The 19,056-nt window shown below is 53.6% G+C and overlaps 1 protein-coding gene and 1 long non-coding RNA gene across 2 annotated transcripts in view; one reads left to right on the top strand and one right to left on the bottom strand.

The window, feature by feature from the left end:
• The window catches only part of GLIS1 (GLIS family zinc finger 1), a 227,245-nt gene that overhangs the window by 71,201 nt on the left and 136,988 nt on the right, over positions 1 to 19,056 (bottom strand). Inside the window, exons 2-3 of the mRNA XM_007128159.3 lie at positions 17,905 to 18,082; positions 12,723 to 13,605 (exon numbers count right to left, since the gene is read on the bottom strand). Coding sequence (XP_007128221.1) covers positions 12,723 to 13,605; positions 17,905 to 18,082 — 1,061 coding nt within the window. The remainder of the gene's footprint in view (positions 1 to 12,722; positions 13,606 to 17,904; positions 18,083 to 19,056) is intronic.
• Positions 13,263 to 16,873, top strand: LOC129392093 (uncharacterized). Its single transcript, XR_008617283.1, has 3 exons — positions 13,263 to 13,349; positions 15,332 to 15,499; positions 16,600 to 16,873. It is a non-coding gene; the product is annotated as an uncharacterized lncRNA (long non-coding RNA).

Below are 19,056 nucleotides of genomic sequence, written 5' to 3'. Positions count from 1 at the left end.
ACAAGAAGGCAGGGAAGTGGGGCAAAGGATGCCTTGGGCTCGTGGTGCTAATTCTGGATAAAGCAAACCCCACCCCCGACCAGTGTAGGTTAAGTGCAAGGAAGGATCCATGCAAAGTCCAGATTATGTGGGATTGTTTTTGAGGAGTCACAGTAACTAATTAAGATGTCTTGACAGGCATTCTCTGGGCTGAGCTCAATGAAAACAGGGAGTGATCAGCTCATGATCAATTACAGAAAAACATGCTGACACAGAGGACATCCTGGAGCAGTGGGTGGCCGGGGATTGGAACCCCAGCACTTAACTTCTCTGAGCCTCAGTCTCCTCATCCATAAAATGGGACAGTAATGCCAACATCAAAAGATTCACTGAGAAAACAAAGGGCTTAATCTGCTATCTGAAGAAGAGTACATACCTAAAAAAATGCCACTTTCCCTCCTTCCTCACACTTTAAAGTAGCTGCTTTGGGGTAGTTTAATCATTTCCTCTGCTGCATTCTTGGCTATAATAGTCCTTTTGTTGTCAATTAATGCAAAATTGTACTCTTACTCTATCTCTGTGCCCATGGTCATAAAAACAGGATCTGTGGAGACCGAATTAATGATAAACAGCTGCAGCAGCAGCAGCAGCTAATTACAGAGCTTCTACTCTGTGGAGGGCTTGATTGTAAATTTCTCTCCAAGCGTGGGAATGTGGACAAGAACTCCTCCTCTCTAGGCCTCAGTTTCCAAATCCACAAACAGGATTGAGCCAGATGGTTTCCAAGCTGATGGTTTCTAAGCTCTTGTCTAGGTCTGATATTTCATGAGCTGGAGGACTTGGGGTGCAGACTCTCCTTTACCCTCATATTGCAGATTAAGGAGGGAGGGAAATCAAGGCGGGGATGGGGTAGGAGGAGTGAACTAACACTGTGCACCGGGTGCTTGGCTGGGCTCCCTGGGCACACTACCCATCTAGCCTAACCCAGAAATGCCCCTCAGACAGCAACCCATGCAGTCCTCACCACCACCCTGTGAGTTTGCTGCAAAAACCTTCATTTTACAAGACAAGACTCCTGATTCTCAGCCTGAGCCCTTCCCAGCACACTCCATCACTTCTGCCCCACTGAGTCCGGCTCCCCCCCTTTTCACTCGATCACATTCATTCAGGAAACAGTTGTCAATCACATACTGTTCAAGACCCTGTAAACGTAACAGGGAACAAAACATAAAAGGATCTAGACTTTATGGAGCTTACGGTTGAGTGGAGGGAACAGATCAGAGACAAACACACAGTGCTGGGTAGTATGAGGGGCAGAGAGTGGATGAAGATATTACATTAGACAGGTGGTCAGGGAAGGCCTCCTGGAGGAGGTGACATGGACCTCCATGAAAGCCCTCCATGGGCCTGAGTGAAGGGAGGTGGGCCTGGAGCAAGAGAATTCTGGATGGAGGGAAGAGCCATGCAGAACCTGAGGTGGGAATGAAGCTGGCATGTGTGAGGAACAGCCAGGAGCCAGTGTGGCTGGAGCAGAGCAAGAGAGGAGTGTGGAAGGAACTGAGGTCAGAGAGCTCAGCAGAGGCCCACACCTGCCCCTTCCTTGTCCTTCACCTCTTTCCTCCTCCCCTAGGGCCCTGCCAGGAATGTGGAAAGGTAACTGTCTGAGTTCAAAGGATCTTAGGGATTCTGGAGTCCTTTCATTTTATGGATGAGAAAACAGAGGCCCCATAGGGTCCGGTGACTCTCCCAGAGCCATAAGGCAGTCTAATGCAGAGCTGGGGAGGGAACCGAGCTCTGAGCCCTGGCCCACGCTGTCTCTACCCAGACTGCCGGAGTCAGGGTCAGGAAACCTAAGGGCTTGGGACTGATCAAAGTCCTTGTCACACACGTGAAGAAACTGAGGCCCAAGTCCAGGTGGCTGCGTGTGCATGAAGAAGGGGTGGGGGTGAGTAGAGGAGTTGCAGACTTTTGTTGGTGCACACCCGTGTGGGCCTTTGCACAAGCCAGGCTTCCTCTGGGCCTAACACCCACGGCAATCAATCATCGTGCTTTTCTAATGCACGTAAGGAGTTGTGATGTCTGAAACCCACCTCTGATTACAGCCTCCCTGGAGCCTGCTGGACAGTGCTGCCTGAACCCCATCCTGCTGGGAGGGAAGGTGATTCTGACACGTGTGGACTGCACAAGCTGCCAGCCATCTCCTCTGCGTGACCTCCAGGGGGTTGTCTCCCCACCCTGGGCCTCAAGTCCCCATTCGTCAAACGGTGCTGCAGGGCTTGGGAGCAGCATCAGATGAGATTCCCTGGAAGGTTCTTCCCCAGTGTGAACACAACACAAGCCAGTGTTCTCCGGAATTTGGGAGGCAGTGATGGTATAGGTGGAGGTTATGCAAGTCAGCTGTCAACACGGGGCCTGGCACATAGTAGGTACTCAACAGACTTTGCGGCTCTGCACAGCGGGACGAGCACTGCACTGGAAGGCAAGGGACCTGAGCTTTGGTTCTTTTGCTCCGTGATCTCAATGAGCCAAACCCTCTCTACGTGCCTCAGTTCCCACAGCAGCAAACAGCAAAAGTGCAAACACAGGCATTCGGACTTGTGGCCTCCACGAGGCCACCTCCTCTCGTCCTGGATGCCCGGGGAGAAGCAATGGGGGCAGTCAGCGGCGGGGCGGCGGGGGGGGGGTCTTGGGGAAGTACTGGAGGCACAGCAGACTCATTTTTCTTCCTGGGGCCAAACTCTCTTGACTTCCAATTGCTATCATGTTCCTTGGCAACCAACCCTGGTCAGAAATGACCCCATAGGCCACACTGACTCCCCAAATGAGGGAATCAGCAGATTCTGGGGAGCACAGACTTGTGGTTAAATAGGGGTGCAGAAGGCAGCTGTGGGCAGTAGGAAGAAGACAGAGCGTGGAGCCAGGGACAGGAGGTGGAGTCCCAGATGGGACACCAGCCAGGTAGCTTCCCCTCCGTGGATTTCAGCGAGCCCATTATAAAACAGGGATCCTGCCACTGCCCTGTGCCTTCCGTGAGCACAGGAACTACACACAGCAAAACTGCACCCCAGGGCCTGGTCATGCCCTGGGAAGCTACAAATGTTACTTTCAGCTCGAAAACCCTACACTTGCTGGCTGAGTACAACAAAGAGGCTGGCTCCTAGAACATCAGCTGAACACTCACGGGGCACTTGCCTTCCTCGGTGCCCAGCAGAGACCGATATCCCCAAGAAACACACAGCCCAGGAGTACCATGCTCTCTGCTCTCCGAGGCTCATGCTCCCAACGTGGCAGACTTATCAAGGGAGGCTTGGGGGGTACGTGCAGAAGGCAAGAGCAGGCTGCCCTCCATCAGGCGGCCACCTCCCAGCTGTTTGGAAATGGCCACTTGCAAGGCCATGAGTCTCAGTGATGGACTCTCATTTTATCATTACCCACGTCAGAAAAATGCATCTTGAGGGGGCAGCACTGCACAAGTCAGCGCTGTAATCACTTACAGACCACGGAGGCCCCAGTCCTGGCAGTGGAGGAAGATTTATTGTGGGGATGGACGGAAAACAAAGAACAGTTGTGCAAACTTTACGGAGCCACATTATGGGAAATGCCTTTCCCATTTCCCACTGGTAAATGTGCTGGATGCTGTTTCCAAAGGGGGACTGAGCTCCGGTACCCAATCAGGCACAGACACTGCGCCCGGCACGGCTCGCTGGGCGGAGCTGGCCTGGCCCATGGTGCCCAGGCCTTGGCTGGCAGCCAGCTGCTGCTGTCTGCTCTGGTGGACCCGGGAAGAAGGCTCCTTCCTGGGCTGCTGCGTCCTCATCTGCCTACTGCTGCTCCCCTTCGCACACACCCACCACACGACCAACATTCTAAATGTTAATGCTGATTGTGTCACTCTCCTGCTCAGAACCCTTCCACCATTCTTTCCCTTGCCCTCAGGACACAGTCCAAGCTCTTCATACTGGACTTCAAGGCCCTTTAAGGTTCAATTCCAACTGCCATTTCTACTCCCAGCCCCATGCACGGAACACACTCCAAGCACAAGAGGCTACCTATGCCCCCCTCAAGGGCCAAGACTGTCACATCTTTTGCATATGCTGTTCCCTCTCCTTGAAATGCCTTTCCTCGTGGTCTGCACCTGGAAAGCTCCTACCCTCCCTTCAAAGCCCAGCTCTGATGACATCCTGGGGGAAGCCTTCTCCCTCCACTGTGCCTCTGCAGCATTTGGTTAATTCCTTCGGCACCAGACCATTCCTCATTTGATGCTGCGCCTCCTGCTTCTAGCATCAAACCTGGCACAGTATGGGTGTCAATAAAGCTGTGTTGAAAAGGTGGCAGAAGTGAGGGGGGGAGACAGCACAACTGAGCGCAAGGCACTCTCCCGAGGGAGGGGAACAGGTAAGCTGAGTGTCCTGGGTCTTAGAGGTGACTGAGGCCATAGCGCTGGTGTGGCCCATCACCCCTTTAACGGGTGAGGTCAGTCACGGCAGCAGGCCAAGTGAGGCGCGTGAAGTTGGCTCAGATAACCCATCTGCCATCCTGTGGAGACAGAGCCTATTAATGCTCAATCATGAAGTTTACCATTTCCAGGATGTCCCTCTTAGAAAACATGTTCTGGACACTTTCTTCAAGTCACTGTTGATTTTATCTGACTTTCTCAGTCCAATAAGAGAATCATTTCAATTCCATTTACATTAAATTCAAAAGCTTTCTCTACTTTTATTATTTTAAATTCAATTCAGAGGGCTGTGTTTTTTTTATCCTTAATTTTTTTCATATTCCATAAAGCAGTGTGGAGTTCACAAAACTTGGCCAGTGTTCCTGGACCCTCAAGTTTGGTGCTCCCAGGAATTCTCATCTCTATGAGAGCTCAGGTTTGATGACTCAAAAAAAAGGAACAAGGGCTCCTGTTTTCAAGCATGGAGTATTTTGCCAGGCATGAGGTAAGTGCTCCATATACATGATCTCATTTAATTCTCACAACACTCTCCCTTTTACACAGACAGGAAACTGAGGCTCAAAGAGGCCACGTGACTTGTTTGAGGTCTCACGGCTGGTTAAGGGTCAGAGCAGAGATTTGAACCCCAACAGTTATCCTATACCTTTAGCCATTGGTCCACCCTGGCTCACCAAATTCTGGCTCAGAATTCAAATAAGATGGAGGGAGGGGAGTCAGGGATAGAGATGAGGTAGGGATGGGGAAGTGAATGGGAGTAGGAGGGATGGGGGATAGAGGTGGAAGGGAGGGGGGGGCAGGTATGGGAGCACTGTGAAGCGGAGAAGGAGGAAGCTAGAAGAGCTGCAGACAGAGGCCTAAAGGCCAAGCACTGCATTTGGGGAGCATGTGGCTAAAAGGTTCTGTGCCCGATGGGAAACCCATCTGGGAGGGACACGCCTATGAGGGTGATTGTGTACCCTGGGGCCAGGTTACGGGCAGGAGCCCTGGACTGGGAGATGGGGACTCAACTTGATCCCCTCTGCAGAGCCCTCTGCAGTTTGTGGACCACAGGTGTCCACCTCTCACAGAGACTCTTCTGGGGTGAGCATCAGAAGCCCTATTTTACAGATACATTAACGGAGGCTCAGGAGTGAAGTGACTTGTCCAAGGTGGCACAGTCAGTGAGCAGCAGAGCTGGGATAAGTCTCCAGCTCCACCTGTCTCCTTCCTCTCCTCCTTCCCAGGCAAGCCTTTTCCATCTGTGGCCTCAGTTTCCCCCTCTGTACAGTGATGAGAGGGGGCCCTCAGGGCTCTGAGGTGAATGCAAAGCTGGAGTTTCCAGAAAGCCTCTCCTTATGAAGGTCCCTGAGTTTGATTTTTAAAAACTGGGGGAGATAGGAAGGCATCCAGTGTAAGCCAAGATCTGTAGAGCTGGAATCTTGGCTTCAAGAGGGGAAAGGGCATTAGCATCTGCTGAGCACCCAAGGAACACAGAGGGCTAGGCATTAATCCCATTTCACAGTTCAGGAAACTGAGGCTCAGCATAGCCAAGTGACCCATCCAAGGTCACATCCATGGCAGAGCTGGGACTTACAACAGCCTTTTCTGTTCCTTTAGGATGCTCATGACTGCATGGCCCCTATGCTTTTTAGACCCTCCCTCTTCTCCTTTCCTAATGCAAACTGGCCAGAGCAGTCAGACCATTTGTTGTGCACTCACTGTGTGCCAGGCAGTACGCAACATCTCATGTATAGTACCTCATCGAAGCCTCACAACAGTTCTATTCCCTCCACTTTACAGGTAAGAAAACAGAGGCTTACAGAAATCAAGTTACTTGCACACAATCATAGGCTGCTAGGTAGCAAAGCCAGGTTTCAAATTAAGGCTTTCTTGCAGGAAAACTTCAAGCACCAGATTAGGGGTGGATATGACCATCTTTAAGGTCCCTCCATTCTTATAACTTTATGGGAAATTGCTCTGGAGGGCAGTGTCTGGGCAACCTCACACAGTGTCGGAGCAGAGAGAGCAGACGGCCACTAGAACAGGGCCTCTGTACTAGGGAGCAGACTCAACTCCTCTGCCTCCAAGGCCAGGCCAGGTGCCAAAGAACATGTGGTCCCCAAGACACTCGACCATACCAGGAGCACTGTTATAAATAGGGCAACATGTGCTGGGAGAGCAGGACACACGGAGAAAAGGGGTGCCGAGGAGGGGACACTGGACTGGGTTGTGCAGGATGGTTAGGAGTTTGCTGGGTTGGGAAAGGCATTCCAGGCAGAGGTATCAGCAAAAGCCAAGGCCCAGAGGAGGGACTTCAGTAAGGGTTGTTAACGAGGGCATATCTGGATGCAAACTAGATGGCTGCCTTTGCTCAAAAAGGTTTTCCTACCCAGACCCTCCCGCCCCCCACCCCCAGAACGAGATGAGGCTCAGGCCCCTGTTTCCAAAGTGGGTGAGCCTGACCTGGCTGGAACAGCTTGGCCTCTATGGGCTCATGTACAGCAGGCTCCTCCAGGGCAAGGGGTTTAAAACCATATTCAATTTTGCAGCCTTTTAATCTTACCAGAAACCCCAGCCTCCAGAAAGGGAGACTGTTTTCAGGTGACTTATTTATTTTTAAAACGGTAAAATGTCTTATTCTTCATCCCATGAGTGTTCTCTCCTCTCATGTAGGACAAAAGACCCATCATGTCAGCAGGGCAGGGACCTGCAGGCTCTCAAGATGATGGGGCGCTGGCTTGGGAAAAGTAGTTAAATGCAGACGTCTATCTGCTTCCCTGCTCCATCAGGGCTCCACAGGGCCAGGCTGGCTTTGATTCCCTCTGTGACCCCACGGCCCACCAGGGCCTGGCACACAGGAGGCGCTTGGTGTCAGCTTGCCGCATAAGTTTCAGATCTGGATATTCTCTCGACATTTGCAAGCAGACTGATGATTCTCTGCCTGGGAGGTGGCTCGGGGTGATGGCTAGCACACAGTCTTTGGAGTCAGGCTGAGACCTGGGTTCAAATTTGACCCCATGATGCACTTGGGGCCTGAACTTGGGCATGAAATGGACTACCCTTTCCCCATCTGTAAAATGGGGATAATTTCAGTCTCCAGGAATGTTCTGAGTGCTGAGATCACACATGTGTGGAAGCCCTCAATACTGAAAGACACCCAATGAGTATTTCAGTAACATTCCTGTCCCCCTTGACTGACTCAAACAAGCTTAAGCAGCCAGGCTCAAATCCTCAGCTCCTGGCTTCCCTCCCTCCCTCCATCATCCAGCAATAAGATCGCAAGATTCAAGGGCAGAATCTTCCCACGGCGCTAGAAGTCTCACATCACATCATCTTTGTCTCTGGACCCCTGACTCCTGGCACACAGGAGAGGCTGCTGCCCCTCCAGTGAGGCAAGTGTCTCAAGGGGAGGATTCTTCCCTCAGTTGAGGGTCACCTTCCCACAGTCTAACTTCCCCAACTTTTGGTTACCGGCCCCTTCAGGAAACCCCCTGCCCACTGAAGCTGCCCCATTTGCTGTGCCATCCTGGACTCCCATCCTCTCAGGGCCTGTCTTCCCCCATGCCCTCTCCCTACGTGATGAGGATGGACTGGTAAAGCCACCAGCTCAGACATCTCGAACTCCCGGATAATTCCCTGGGATGAGCCTGAGATGTTGAGATGAGTCAGGGGTGTCAGCTGGCCTGGGAACGTGCCCAACCCACTAGGCTGGTCTCAGGACATGGGGGCCGGAAGGAGCAGATGCCCTGGGACCCCACACACTGTGATGTGAGACCCACAGAGGACTCGACTCTGCTGAATAGAGAAGCTGGGCAAAGGCGGGTGGTAGAGGGCGGTGTGGCCTGTGGAATGGTCCAGGCAGCTGTGCCTGGTGATACAGAGCAGGCCATTGCGTCTCTGAATGTCAGTTTCTTCTTCTGTAAAATGGGCATGGTAATTCCTGGCTGGAGAGAGACTGTCTCAGAATATATTAGGTCTCTTCTCCCTCAGGACTTCCCATAAGATGCTATCCCGGACCCCCTGTCAAGCCTCTATCTGAGGTATATCCCTGGTCCCAGGTCCAGTGGCACCTAGGGCAGACTGGGCGGGGTAAGGGATGGGGACCAATGGTCAGTGCGGCTGCAGCTGCCAGAGGAACCCGGGCAGGATGTTAAGTCCAGCCTCAAGGCTCCGGCTGTGCATCAGAACTTGGAGGGCAGGGACTAGAGCCTCCTCCCTGTGCCTCTGCCCTGGCTCCCCCTTCTTACCCCGAGCAGCCACTGTCTGGCACCGAGCAGGGGCTCTGCATCGCTGGCAGACACCTGACCATAAGGCCACCAGCACATGTGATATCTCTGCACGCCTCACCAACAGCAGAGGCTGCAGCAGTTAGCTGACCTCAAGTCCAGGTTCCACTCCTGACTGGCTCTTTTGAGCCTCAGGTTCCTCATTTGTAAAATAGCTGTCAAAGATCCTGTCCTAACCCCTAGGGCTAATGTATGAATCTCCTAAGACCATCAGTGTGAAGAGTGTGATTGGGGAAGATGAGAATTAACTAAGCAGTTCCCTATGTCATCTCTTTTAATCCTAATAACGACAGTCCTAAAAGGTAGGTACTATTATCACCCTGTTTTACAACTGAGTATGCTATGGTTCAGAAAGGTTAAGTCACCTGCCTGAGGTCACACAGCTGGTAAGTGGCAGGGCCCGAGGTCGGTGTGACTCCAGACTTGGGCTTTCACCTGCCTTTTATACCTTCATACTGCGCTCACAGCTTTGGTCAAGCTCTTCACAAAAGTCAGGGGTTGTTGTCATGATTATTTCATAAAACCCAAGGTTATAAGAGGTTTTCCTCTTTCTCCTCTGCCTGTCTTTTTCTCGATGTGGAGAAATGCAAACTCAGAGTCTGCTAATTTCTGCAGTCTCAGACAATCAGAATTCCAACCGTCTGAGAGAGCCAACCTAAGAAAGCAAGAAAGTAATCTTTTCAAAGTTAACATCTTCGAGGCATCGCGTCAGTATTTGGGTTGGACGTAATCTTGCTATCGTAACACAGATGAAACCCCAAATATAATAAGGCTAAGACAACTCCGACAACGTAAGAAACATAACAGGATATTGCAAAGAGATTAAGGAGCTTCCGCTGGACGGCGTGGAAGGGCCGTGGAAAGGGCAGGGTGGGGGGCGGGCGGTGCACCCTGGGGGCCAGTGAGGCGAGTCCTGGGTCCCCGGCTGAGCCTGAGGATGAACGGCCTGGGCAGAGGGGAGCTGGGCTCCTCCAGGCACCTCTAGGCCCGCCCGGTGCGGAAGCAGAGGCTCCGCAGGCTAAATGTGAACCAGCTGCGAGGATGGGAGTGTTACAGTTGGACGGGGCGGGGAAGGCTTACCTCATGAAAGAACTGTGGAAACGGCTGCTGGAAAGATAATAAAAGGATTAACTGCTATTTTAGTGGGCCATTTACTCTGCAATCAAAGTGTCTCATCTATTTCCTGTTCTCCAGAGGCTCCGGGTCCAAAATTCCTTTGTCTATTACAGCACATGGTAGCAGAGGCCTGTCATGAGAAATTAATAATTTTACAGGGAAGGGAGATTGTATTTATCTGGGGTGCGGGTTAGGGTCCGCCTCTTCCCCTGGGTTACCTACTGCACCAGCCTCGCAGGAAGGGGGAGCACTCCCACTGCGGGCAGGGCGGAGCTCAGAGATCTCTGCTACCATCTCCAGAGGATGGCATCCGGCAGGGCTGGTACCTGGACCCCAGAGAATAATCAGTTTAACAGGAGAAGATATACACAAACAAGAGCATCACGGCTTAGAAACATGTGAGTTCAACTTCCACTCCAATGGTTACTAGCCGTGTAACCCTGGGCAAGTTATTTTTATCGTTGTTATCAATACTATTATTACTATCATGATTATTAGCCTCTACTATTATTGTTGTTATGGTTTGTCTCTAACTAGCTGTGTGGCCTGGGGTAAATTATGCAGTCTCTCTGAGCCTCAGTTTCCTCATCTGTAAAATGGGGATTAATAGTATCTGCCCCATAGGGTTGTTGTGAGGACCACATGGAGTATGAGGACCATGGGCTTAGAATAGCCCCCGCACACAGTCAGCACTCAGGAGCTGCTTGTTGGTGTTATTACCATAATCCTAAACCCCCTAAGAGGCAAGATGAAGTGTTCTCACAGCAGCAGGTGGAAGGCCAGCTGGACCCTACTGACCCCCAATGTGGGGTTTGTTTCTTCATCTATAAAAACCCTTGGTTTTACAGGACTCTTGTAAAGATTAAACACAACCATGGGTAAGTATAGACATGGCTTGAACATCACCTCCTGTATGAAGCCCTTCTAGATCTCTCCTCCCTGGGCTGAGGCAAACTCCATCCCAGACCCTGTCACTCATCTCCACACCCAGCTCCCACGCATCTCTGACTGTGAGTGCCCTCAGGCAAAGATCTTGGCAGGTCCAGGTCTGTCTCCAGAGCCAGGTGTAAGCCAGTGTTCTGTGGAATCTGCTGAACCAAAAGAGATTCTGGCAGGCTGGCCCCAGAGAAGAAACCCTACAGAGAGATCCTGAGACGGCTCTGAGTGATTTGAGCCTCTGTGACCCACTCACTGGGCATCAATTTCCCAACCTGGAAAATGGACAGGGAAGGCCTAGATCATCTCCAAGGTCCCTCATGTCTAAAACAGAAACTCCTGGATGCTGCGATTCTACACGGGAGCCTGAGTGCGAGAAGGCCACTGACCACGCCACACCAGGGTTCAGGCCAGGCAGCCTCTTCGAGGACCCTGTGTACACCACTGGGATCACCCCAGGAGAGAAGACATGAAGGAGAACTGTAGCCTGGCAGCTGTCAACTGCAGGATCTCAGAGAGAGACAGGACTGTCCACGTTCCAGGAGCCTTACCCTGCGATGTCCGCTGGGCATCTCCTTCCAGGCAGGGGCGTGCCCTCCCACAAGGCACGTGTCACAACACCCCAAAGGAACGGGGGCGTCGCCAGGAACCGGCCCAGCCACCAGTTCTGCCTCCAGCACACTCTCGGCCCAAAGACACACGATACAGTCAGCTTCTCAGCCTGCTCACTCCAGCCTCTCCCCACGACCCCAGCATGCCAACCCTGACCCTCACTTGTCTGCAGAGTGAATTCCTTCTCATCTTCAAGACCCAGCCTCCTCAAAGCTGAATAAGCTGGTCCAGTGGGCACCCAGCTCAAAGCTCCACAAGCAGATGTGCTCCAAGGGCAAACAGCTGGTCCCAGGAGGATGGAGTTTATGCCGCTGGTTGCCCCTCCCTGGTCCTGCAAATGCTGCCCGGCATTTTGAGCAGGGACAGAGGTGCACCTCTCCCCGAGCTGCACCCCTTCCCAGACTAGTTCTCCATGAGGCAGGGCCCAATGACAGCACACAAGTGTTGGAAGAACTCAACTTTGGCTACAACACTGGCCCTGAAGACCAGATACACTGCTTCCTTCCTCTGCCTTACCCAAGCCCCAGCAGCTGGGAAGACGGAGCTGGGCCTTGGTGGCTCCATCAGCCCTTCCAATCCCAGGCAGGCGCCTGTCCTGGTGGGCTGGCTGGGCCCTGTGGGTAGGCACAGTGGCTTGGCTAAAGATATCAGGGACTAAGACTAAATTTCTAACCTCTGATACGGATTTCCACCACAGTGAGAGCAGAACATGCAAATGACCACTTAGAAGGGCTGGAGGCCTGGGTGCCTATATTTTGTGTGTGTGTGCGTGTGTGCGTGTGTGTGTGCGTGTCTCCCTGGAAAGCTTAGTTTCAACCTCAGCCAGAACACTGTAGGTGCTATCCAGGGCCTTATCTGCTAACCCTTGGCCTTACCCCAAAGCCTGCCCTGGGTACCCACAGCTCTCAAGCCGAATGCCTGTGTGGACCCGGTGCTCTCTGGAGGAAATCAAGCCTGTGGCTGCTCCAGGAGGCCCCAGAGCCTCCCTGGGAAGGACTCCGGGTGAAGAGCCAGTGCTAGGGGAGAGCGTACTCTCCATGACTCACCTGGCCATCGGCAGGTGTGACACTGAGCATTTGTATGTAAGAGAGAAGGCTGGCCGAGCCGCTTTGACCTCAGAGCACGTGTGTCACCACCTGAACGAGTGTGTGTGACACCAGGCCATGGAGGGTGGAGGATGGGGTACCTGGCCCTCCGCCAAGGCTCCCAGTGACAGGGCACTGACCACTGTGACCAGTGGCCGCATCCCAGCCAGCCCCCAGGGTGAGGAGCCTAGGCAGGGCTCTCCCAGGGCAGTGAGGTGGGTGCTGCTCTGCTGGGGGCGGCGGGGGCACAGCCCGGCGGCCGTGGGAACTCACCATGCACTTGTTGGGCTTCTCGCCCGAGTGCACCCTCATGTGGATGAGCAGCTTGTAGCGGGCATTGAAGGGCTTGTAGCGGCGCACGCACCCCGCCCAGAAGCAGGTGAAGTCCTCGCCCTTGCGCTGGTCAATGTGGCTCTTCTCAATGTGCCGCACCAGCTCCTCCTGCTGCTCGTAGGCTGCACAGCAGTCCACCCAACGGCACGCCTGCCGCCCAGCCACGCCCCTGCCCGCCAGGCCCAGCCCCAGGCCTCCAAGGCCCGGGCCGGACGGCAGCTGAGACAGGGGGTAGGGGGGCGGCAGGCCCTGCTGGTGAGGCCCGAAGAACTCTGAGAACTCGTCCGCGGGCTCCTGCTTCAGGAAGCCGGCCTTCCGGCAGGCTTCAAGTTGCAAACTGCCCTCGTGGCTCTCGGTGGACGCAGGGCTGGGCCGGGCCCTCTTGGGAGGGCCCCCTGGGTCTCCTGGCAGAGGGGGGCTCCGGAGTCCATTTACACAGGTGACCAGAGCTGTCTGGGAGGAGCGGATGATGGAGGTGATGTCGGAGGAGGCGCAGGGTGAGGCGGAGGCTGAGGATGCGGGGGGCAGGCCCAAGAGGCAGCAGCGCTTCAGGCCACCCTCGGGCAGGTGGGCCTCAGGTGGGGGGCCCAGGCCAGAGCTGGGTTCACTGCCCAGAAGGTAGCAGGAAGGTGCGGGGTTGGCGAGGCCTCGGCCTGAGAGGTCCAGGTCTGTGTGCGGGCCCGTGGCTGGCGGGGCCCGGCAGTGGGCAGACAGGGGTGCGCGAGCTTCCGTCATGGCCCGGTAGTCAGGCAGGGACTCCTGCTTGATGTGCTGTGTGGCCGGGAGGCCTCCGTTCACATAGGTGGCCTGGGGCCTGGGCGACCTGGAAGACAGTGAACAGGGGTCATCAGAGGGTGGGCACTCCACAGTGGGGAGGTCCAGGCAGGGGACAGTGGGGAGCCTGAGGACCGAGGGGCGGAGAAGCCCAGAGCAAGAGAGGGAGGCAGAGGGCTGCCAGCAGACAGACCAGGACTGGTTGCCCGGTCAGCAGGGAAGAATGTGGAGGAAGAAGGGGAGAGAGAGGAAGAGGAGGGGGCTGGGAAGAGGTTCAAGAGAGGCAGGAGGTCTGAAAACGTGAATGTGCCGAGGAGGATGCCAGAAAGGAGCGCATTTCATCCTTTTATTAACTCCAGCCCACCCTCTCCAGCCCAAGTGCTATCGGTCCTGCCACTGAGGCCTCCCTGGGTCTGCCCTGTCCCCCTCCCCGTGACCTTCTAGTGACTTCTGGAGGAAGAAGGCTGAGGATGGCTCTTTGAGGGACACCAGGTCCAGTTTGTTTTAAATTCTGCTTACTTGTCCCTTAAATCTCTCTTAATTCTTGTAATCTTTCTTAATTTCTAAAAATGTGATGTTTTGCCCCAAGCAATCTGTTCTTTCCACTGTGAATATCAGCGGGTGGGGTTTGAATCACAATCACAGTGAGGAGTCATCCTAGGAAAAACTGAGGAAAAGTTTCTTGGGGGGAATGTCCAGAATTTCAAGGTCATGAATGTACAAAATGAAGCTATAGGCAGGCAGGCCAGGTGGGGCAGCAAGAGACCTGGGTTAACATCTCTTAAGCCTCAGGTCTCAGCCACTCGCAGCTCAGCGAACCTTACTTAGCAACGTGGTCTGGGCCTCTCCCTGTAGCCCAGTGTCAAATGGTTCTCCTGAGGGTAAGGATGGTGATGGGCAGAACCCAGCTGGCCAAGATGCTATCATCATCACACATGTGGTACATGCATTCCTAGAGGGGGCCTCTCCCAAATGTGGGACAAATAAGTGCAGGAAGAGATATCAGGGCCTGCTGGTCATCAGAGGACTCTGAGAAGGGGAGAGACCAGCAAGGTGACACTGGGCTCAGGGTCCGAGAAGCCCCAGGAGCTGGCTGGGCAGAACAGGAGGCCTGCTTATGTGCCCAAAGTCTGACTAGGATACCCCACGTGCCCTCACACCTGTCCCCATCCAAGCCTCAGTCTTCTCACCTGTGAAATAAGGACTAACCCTCCCTACCTCAGAGGGAGGCTGCCAGGATCAAGGGAGGAAACAGATGCTGTGACAGCCCTCTGGGAAGAGGACAGCAGGGTGAATGGTGCAATCAGCACTGCCATCATTAACACTTGCCGTCCTGGGGCTCTTTGCAGCCGGGGGTTGTGGCGCCATCACCTGTCCCTCTGCTTCCCAGCGTGGCCCTGTAGCCCCAGCCCCTCCCTCTCGGGCTCCCTGCAGCTGTGGCATCCTCCGCTCCAGCCCTGAGGTGGAAGGGAGGGGACAGGACAGGGGAGAAGGAAAGTCAGAGCCCGGAGCCCTCCAAGAGCACTGGCTCCAACCCCATTGCTACCAAGAGGGCACAGGGCTAACTGCAGTCACAAGCAGCAAACCAGCAGCAGGGCTGGGACCAGAACCCAGGCTCCCCTTCTCCCTCCCGGGTGTAGAGTTCTCCTGTGTAGACCTAACCTGAAGTGCTCCCTGGATAGGAGGTTGGGGGAGGGGCTCTTCTTCTGTTTGGTTCTCAACTACACTTGAACAATTCTCTGCCTCACTCACCAGAGACCTCTCTTCCCTCCCAGGAACTGTGCTGTCCAGAGAGCATGGTCACCAGGTGGAATCAGAAGGAGCAAACACATAGCCCCCCATCTCCAGGGCTGGGAATCCTGGGCCCAACACTTCCAGCAGAAAGCTCCGAGTGGCTTAAAGATCGGATTTGAAGCTGTGACTTTGTGGAGCTTAAAAAAAAAGTAAGTGCACAGCTGTTCCTTGCGTGGTCATGATCCTGGGCCTGGCAGAGGTGGGCATGGATGGGGAAGGGCAGCCAGGTAAGCATCTGTTTGAAGCAACTGCTTTAAAAACAGTGCCAGCTTAAAGCAACCAACACCAGAAGAGAACAGCTGTGGTGTTCTGTGACTGAAGTTAACCGAATAATCAACAGCAAAACCTTGAATGGCATCAGGCAGGGAGGGGGCAGCTCAGGCCTTAGGGTTTCCTGGCTCCGAATGCCAGCTAAGGCAGTCCCTCCCCTTGCCTCAGTGTCCCTGTGAGGCCGGGCAGTGGTTCTGGCCCTGCTCTGCCACTGAGCCCTGTACACCCCGGGCAAATCCCATCACATCTCTAGAAATTGTGAGTGTGGTCCCTAGAAAAAGTGGACAACTCCAGGCGCTTTCCCAGGGGCCGTCTCATGAATCCTAACAGTGTAACGGTGCATGGTAGCTGAAGGCATGGCCAAGTTCTTCAAGGGAGAGACTACTATCTGTTTGACACTTTTGAACACGGAAGCAACTTGCCCAAGCCCTCAGAGGCAGGCAGTGATAGAGCAGGAATGTGAACCTGGATCTGTTTGAATCAGAGGGAGCCACATGAACGGACAGACCCCAAACACAAGGCAATCTGGCAGGAGGTAGAAGGCACAGGATCCAACTGGGTATGGGATAGGGGCTGGGGCCCTCTTTTTCTTTAGGAAAATGAGGGAGTTTGGGAGAGCCAGACCAGCAGCAGAGGTGGCAGCAACTCAGACTGATGCTGGCATAGGGTTCTGGGTACAGACTCTCCTGTGCCCTGTCAAATTACCTTCAAAATGACAAATGATGTTTCTGATCGTCTCTACCAAAAGAGAAAAGAAAACAAAAATCCACTTCCTTAGCTTTCACTAGGTTAGTGTAGCTTCTGCCATGAGACAGAAAGAATTTCACTGGAGAAACTGGATGCTGCCAGGGGGGCCTCAGTGAACAATCAAGCAGATAAATGCACTTGACTGTCACCAAACAATGCACAGCTCCAAGTCTAAAAGATGCTTGCTTAACTCCTCATCATGTACTTAACTGTGTCCCCCTAAAATTCACAGGTTGAAGTCCTAAACCCCTTTGTGACTGGATTTGGAGGTAGGGCCTTCAGGGAGGTAATTAAGGTTAAATAAGGTCACAGGGTGGGCCCTGATCCAACCAGACTGGAGTCCTTGAAAGAAGAAAAGACACCAGGGGTGTGCACACCGAGAAAAGACCGTGTGAGGACAGAGCAAGTGAGAAGGTGGCCATCTGCAAGCCAAGGAGAGAGATCTCAGGAGAAACCAAACCTGCAGACACCTTGACCTTGGACTTCCAACTTCCCTAACTGTGAGGAAATACATGTCTGTTGTTTAAGCCACCCAACCTGAGGTGTTTTGCTATGGTAGCCCAAGCAGACTAACACACTCCTGTAAATCAGAAGTCTCACTAATACCAAAGAAAGCCACAGGGAATTTACATTCTCAAAGAAAAATGGTTCCACGTGGGAAGAATAAGCATCCTGCTAATTAGTAATATCTCCCACCATGGAGCTCCCACTGGAAAGTAAACTCTGTCGGGGAGATCTCTGCTTCCTTCACCAAGGCACCCAGCCCCGATAAATGACTGGTGAAGGAACCAATTGCAAACAGGCAACTGGGCCAGTTTTTAGACTCTGTGATCTGTGAGACAGGCCCCAGGCCAGCAGCCCCAGGCACTGGCTCAGGGCCCTAGGGCTGAGCAGGTGGGTGCAGAGGCCTGTCTGTGGTTGGCCTCTGCCTGTCCGCAGACCAGAGGGCACAGAGGCATGGCTTGGATCCTGGGAGAAGCCGCAGGAGGCAGAGTTCAGCCCCATATGCAATCTGGCAGAACATCTGTCCAGAGGTGAACATCACTGGTAATGCGCCAGCACTGAATGATGGTTACCTGGCAGAGTTCTATGGGGTGATGGCTTCCTGGGGCAGGAGACGCCTGGGTGGAGGAACCCCTCTCGGCTCTCGGAGCAGTCCAGGGTTCATCACTACAGCATGCGTGAACCCTGAGCTGGGTCTTCCCTCCCCAACCTCTCGCCCCATCCTCTGAATCTTTTTCTGCTTCTGAAATGACTGATTCTCTGTAAAGTCAGCTCAGCTTCTGCAACAGGGAAACACACCTCAATAAAGCCACTCCTGTCTCTCATGGGGCCTTGCAATGCTGAGGTCCAGAGCCTAGACCAGGCGGCCATCCGTGTGCTACTGGGCTCCGGCTGGTCTCTGGCCCTCCTGTGCCTCAGTTTCCCTGTGTGTCCCACGAGCCAGGCAGACCAGGTGAGGACTGGAGGCCCTAGGTCTGTGGCTTCCAGCTACCGTCCACAGAAGGCAGCTGATGCATGGGGTCGGAGCACATACCTGCTGGGGTGGGGGAAATGCAGCAGCCTCTCACAGGCTGAGGGGTGGCCCCGGGGTGGTGGGCTTCCTGCAGGGAGAAACAGGCCCTGGCGGCAGGGGGGTCCAGGGCCTTCAGCAAGGTCCAGGTCCAGTAGACTCTTCTCCGAGCCCGGAGTGCAGTGGCCGTAGCTCCCGTTCACTATGCAAAGAGAGACAGGAAAAGGAGACAAAGTGAGTGGGGATGGCCTGCAGAGGGCAGTCACTGGGGTACCGGGTAGGACAATGTGCCCTTGAGAAACACTAACTGAACCCTTGCTGCATTCCAGGCACTGGGGACACCTATTAATTCCCATAATCACCAGCAGGATCAATAATAAAATCCCCAGTTCTCAGATGCAGATGCTGAGCTCCAGTGGGTAATTGATCTTGACACAAACACAGAGCACTTACAACATACCAGACACTATCCGGGTGCAGGAAACATGGTGAGCTAGACACACACTCCTGCCTCTTGGAGCTTACAATCTATGATCCTGGCGTTCATTTGACAAGATGCAAGGCCATGGCTGGGGCTGGCTGCCCAGCAGGCCGGGTGAGCATAACTAACATCTGTAGGTCAAGGAGGAGGTGCTCACTAAACAGCATGTGTTCTTCTTATCACCGAAGCTGAATCCACATTGTTTTCCAAACTGCATTACCCCACAGAAGCGCAATATACCGTTATTCACGCCTCTGTATCCTCCACGGTTCTTTGACAGCCTAACTCTCATATGCCCTGCCGTGCCCCACTCCTGGGATTTTTAGGAAGACAAACTGAGGCAGATGTGCCTCAATTAGTCTTGAAATCTACAAAAAGCTCTTGAAAGCCCTCAAAAATTATATAAAGTATAACAAAAATGTTAGACATGGTTGTTATAAGCCACTTGCCCTCTCTGGGCCTCCGTTTTCTCCTCTATAGTGTGAGGAGGGTTAATCTGAAGACTATATTCTTGGGCTTTCTGCCCAGTCACTTGGCAGGGTTATGCTAAGGAGGAAAGGGCTTTGGGGCCTGATGGGCCCAGTGTGAGCCCCTACTGCCCCCAACCAAGTCTGTGACTCGGACAGGTCCCTTCCGGAGGCTGAGTCCCCCTGTGTCAAATGGGGACAGCCACACCAGTTCTCCAGAGATGCTGT

The sequence above is a fragment of the Physeter macrocephalus genome, chromosome 4, assembly GCF_002837175.3.
Source record: "Physeter macrocephalus isolate SW-GA chromosome 4, ASM283717v5, whole genome shotgun sequence".
NCBI classification, from domain to species: domain Eukaryota; kingdom Metazoa; phylum Chordata; class Mammalia; order Artiodactyla; family Physeteridae; genus Physeter; species Physeter macrocephalus.
This window is presented reverse-complemented; position numbering and strand designations above follow the sequence as displayed.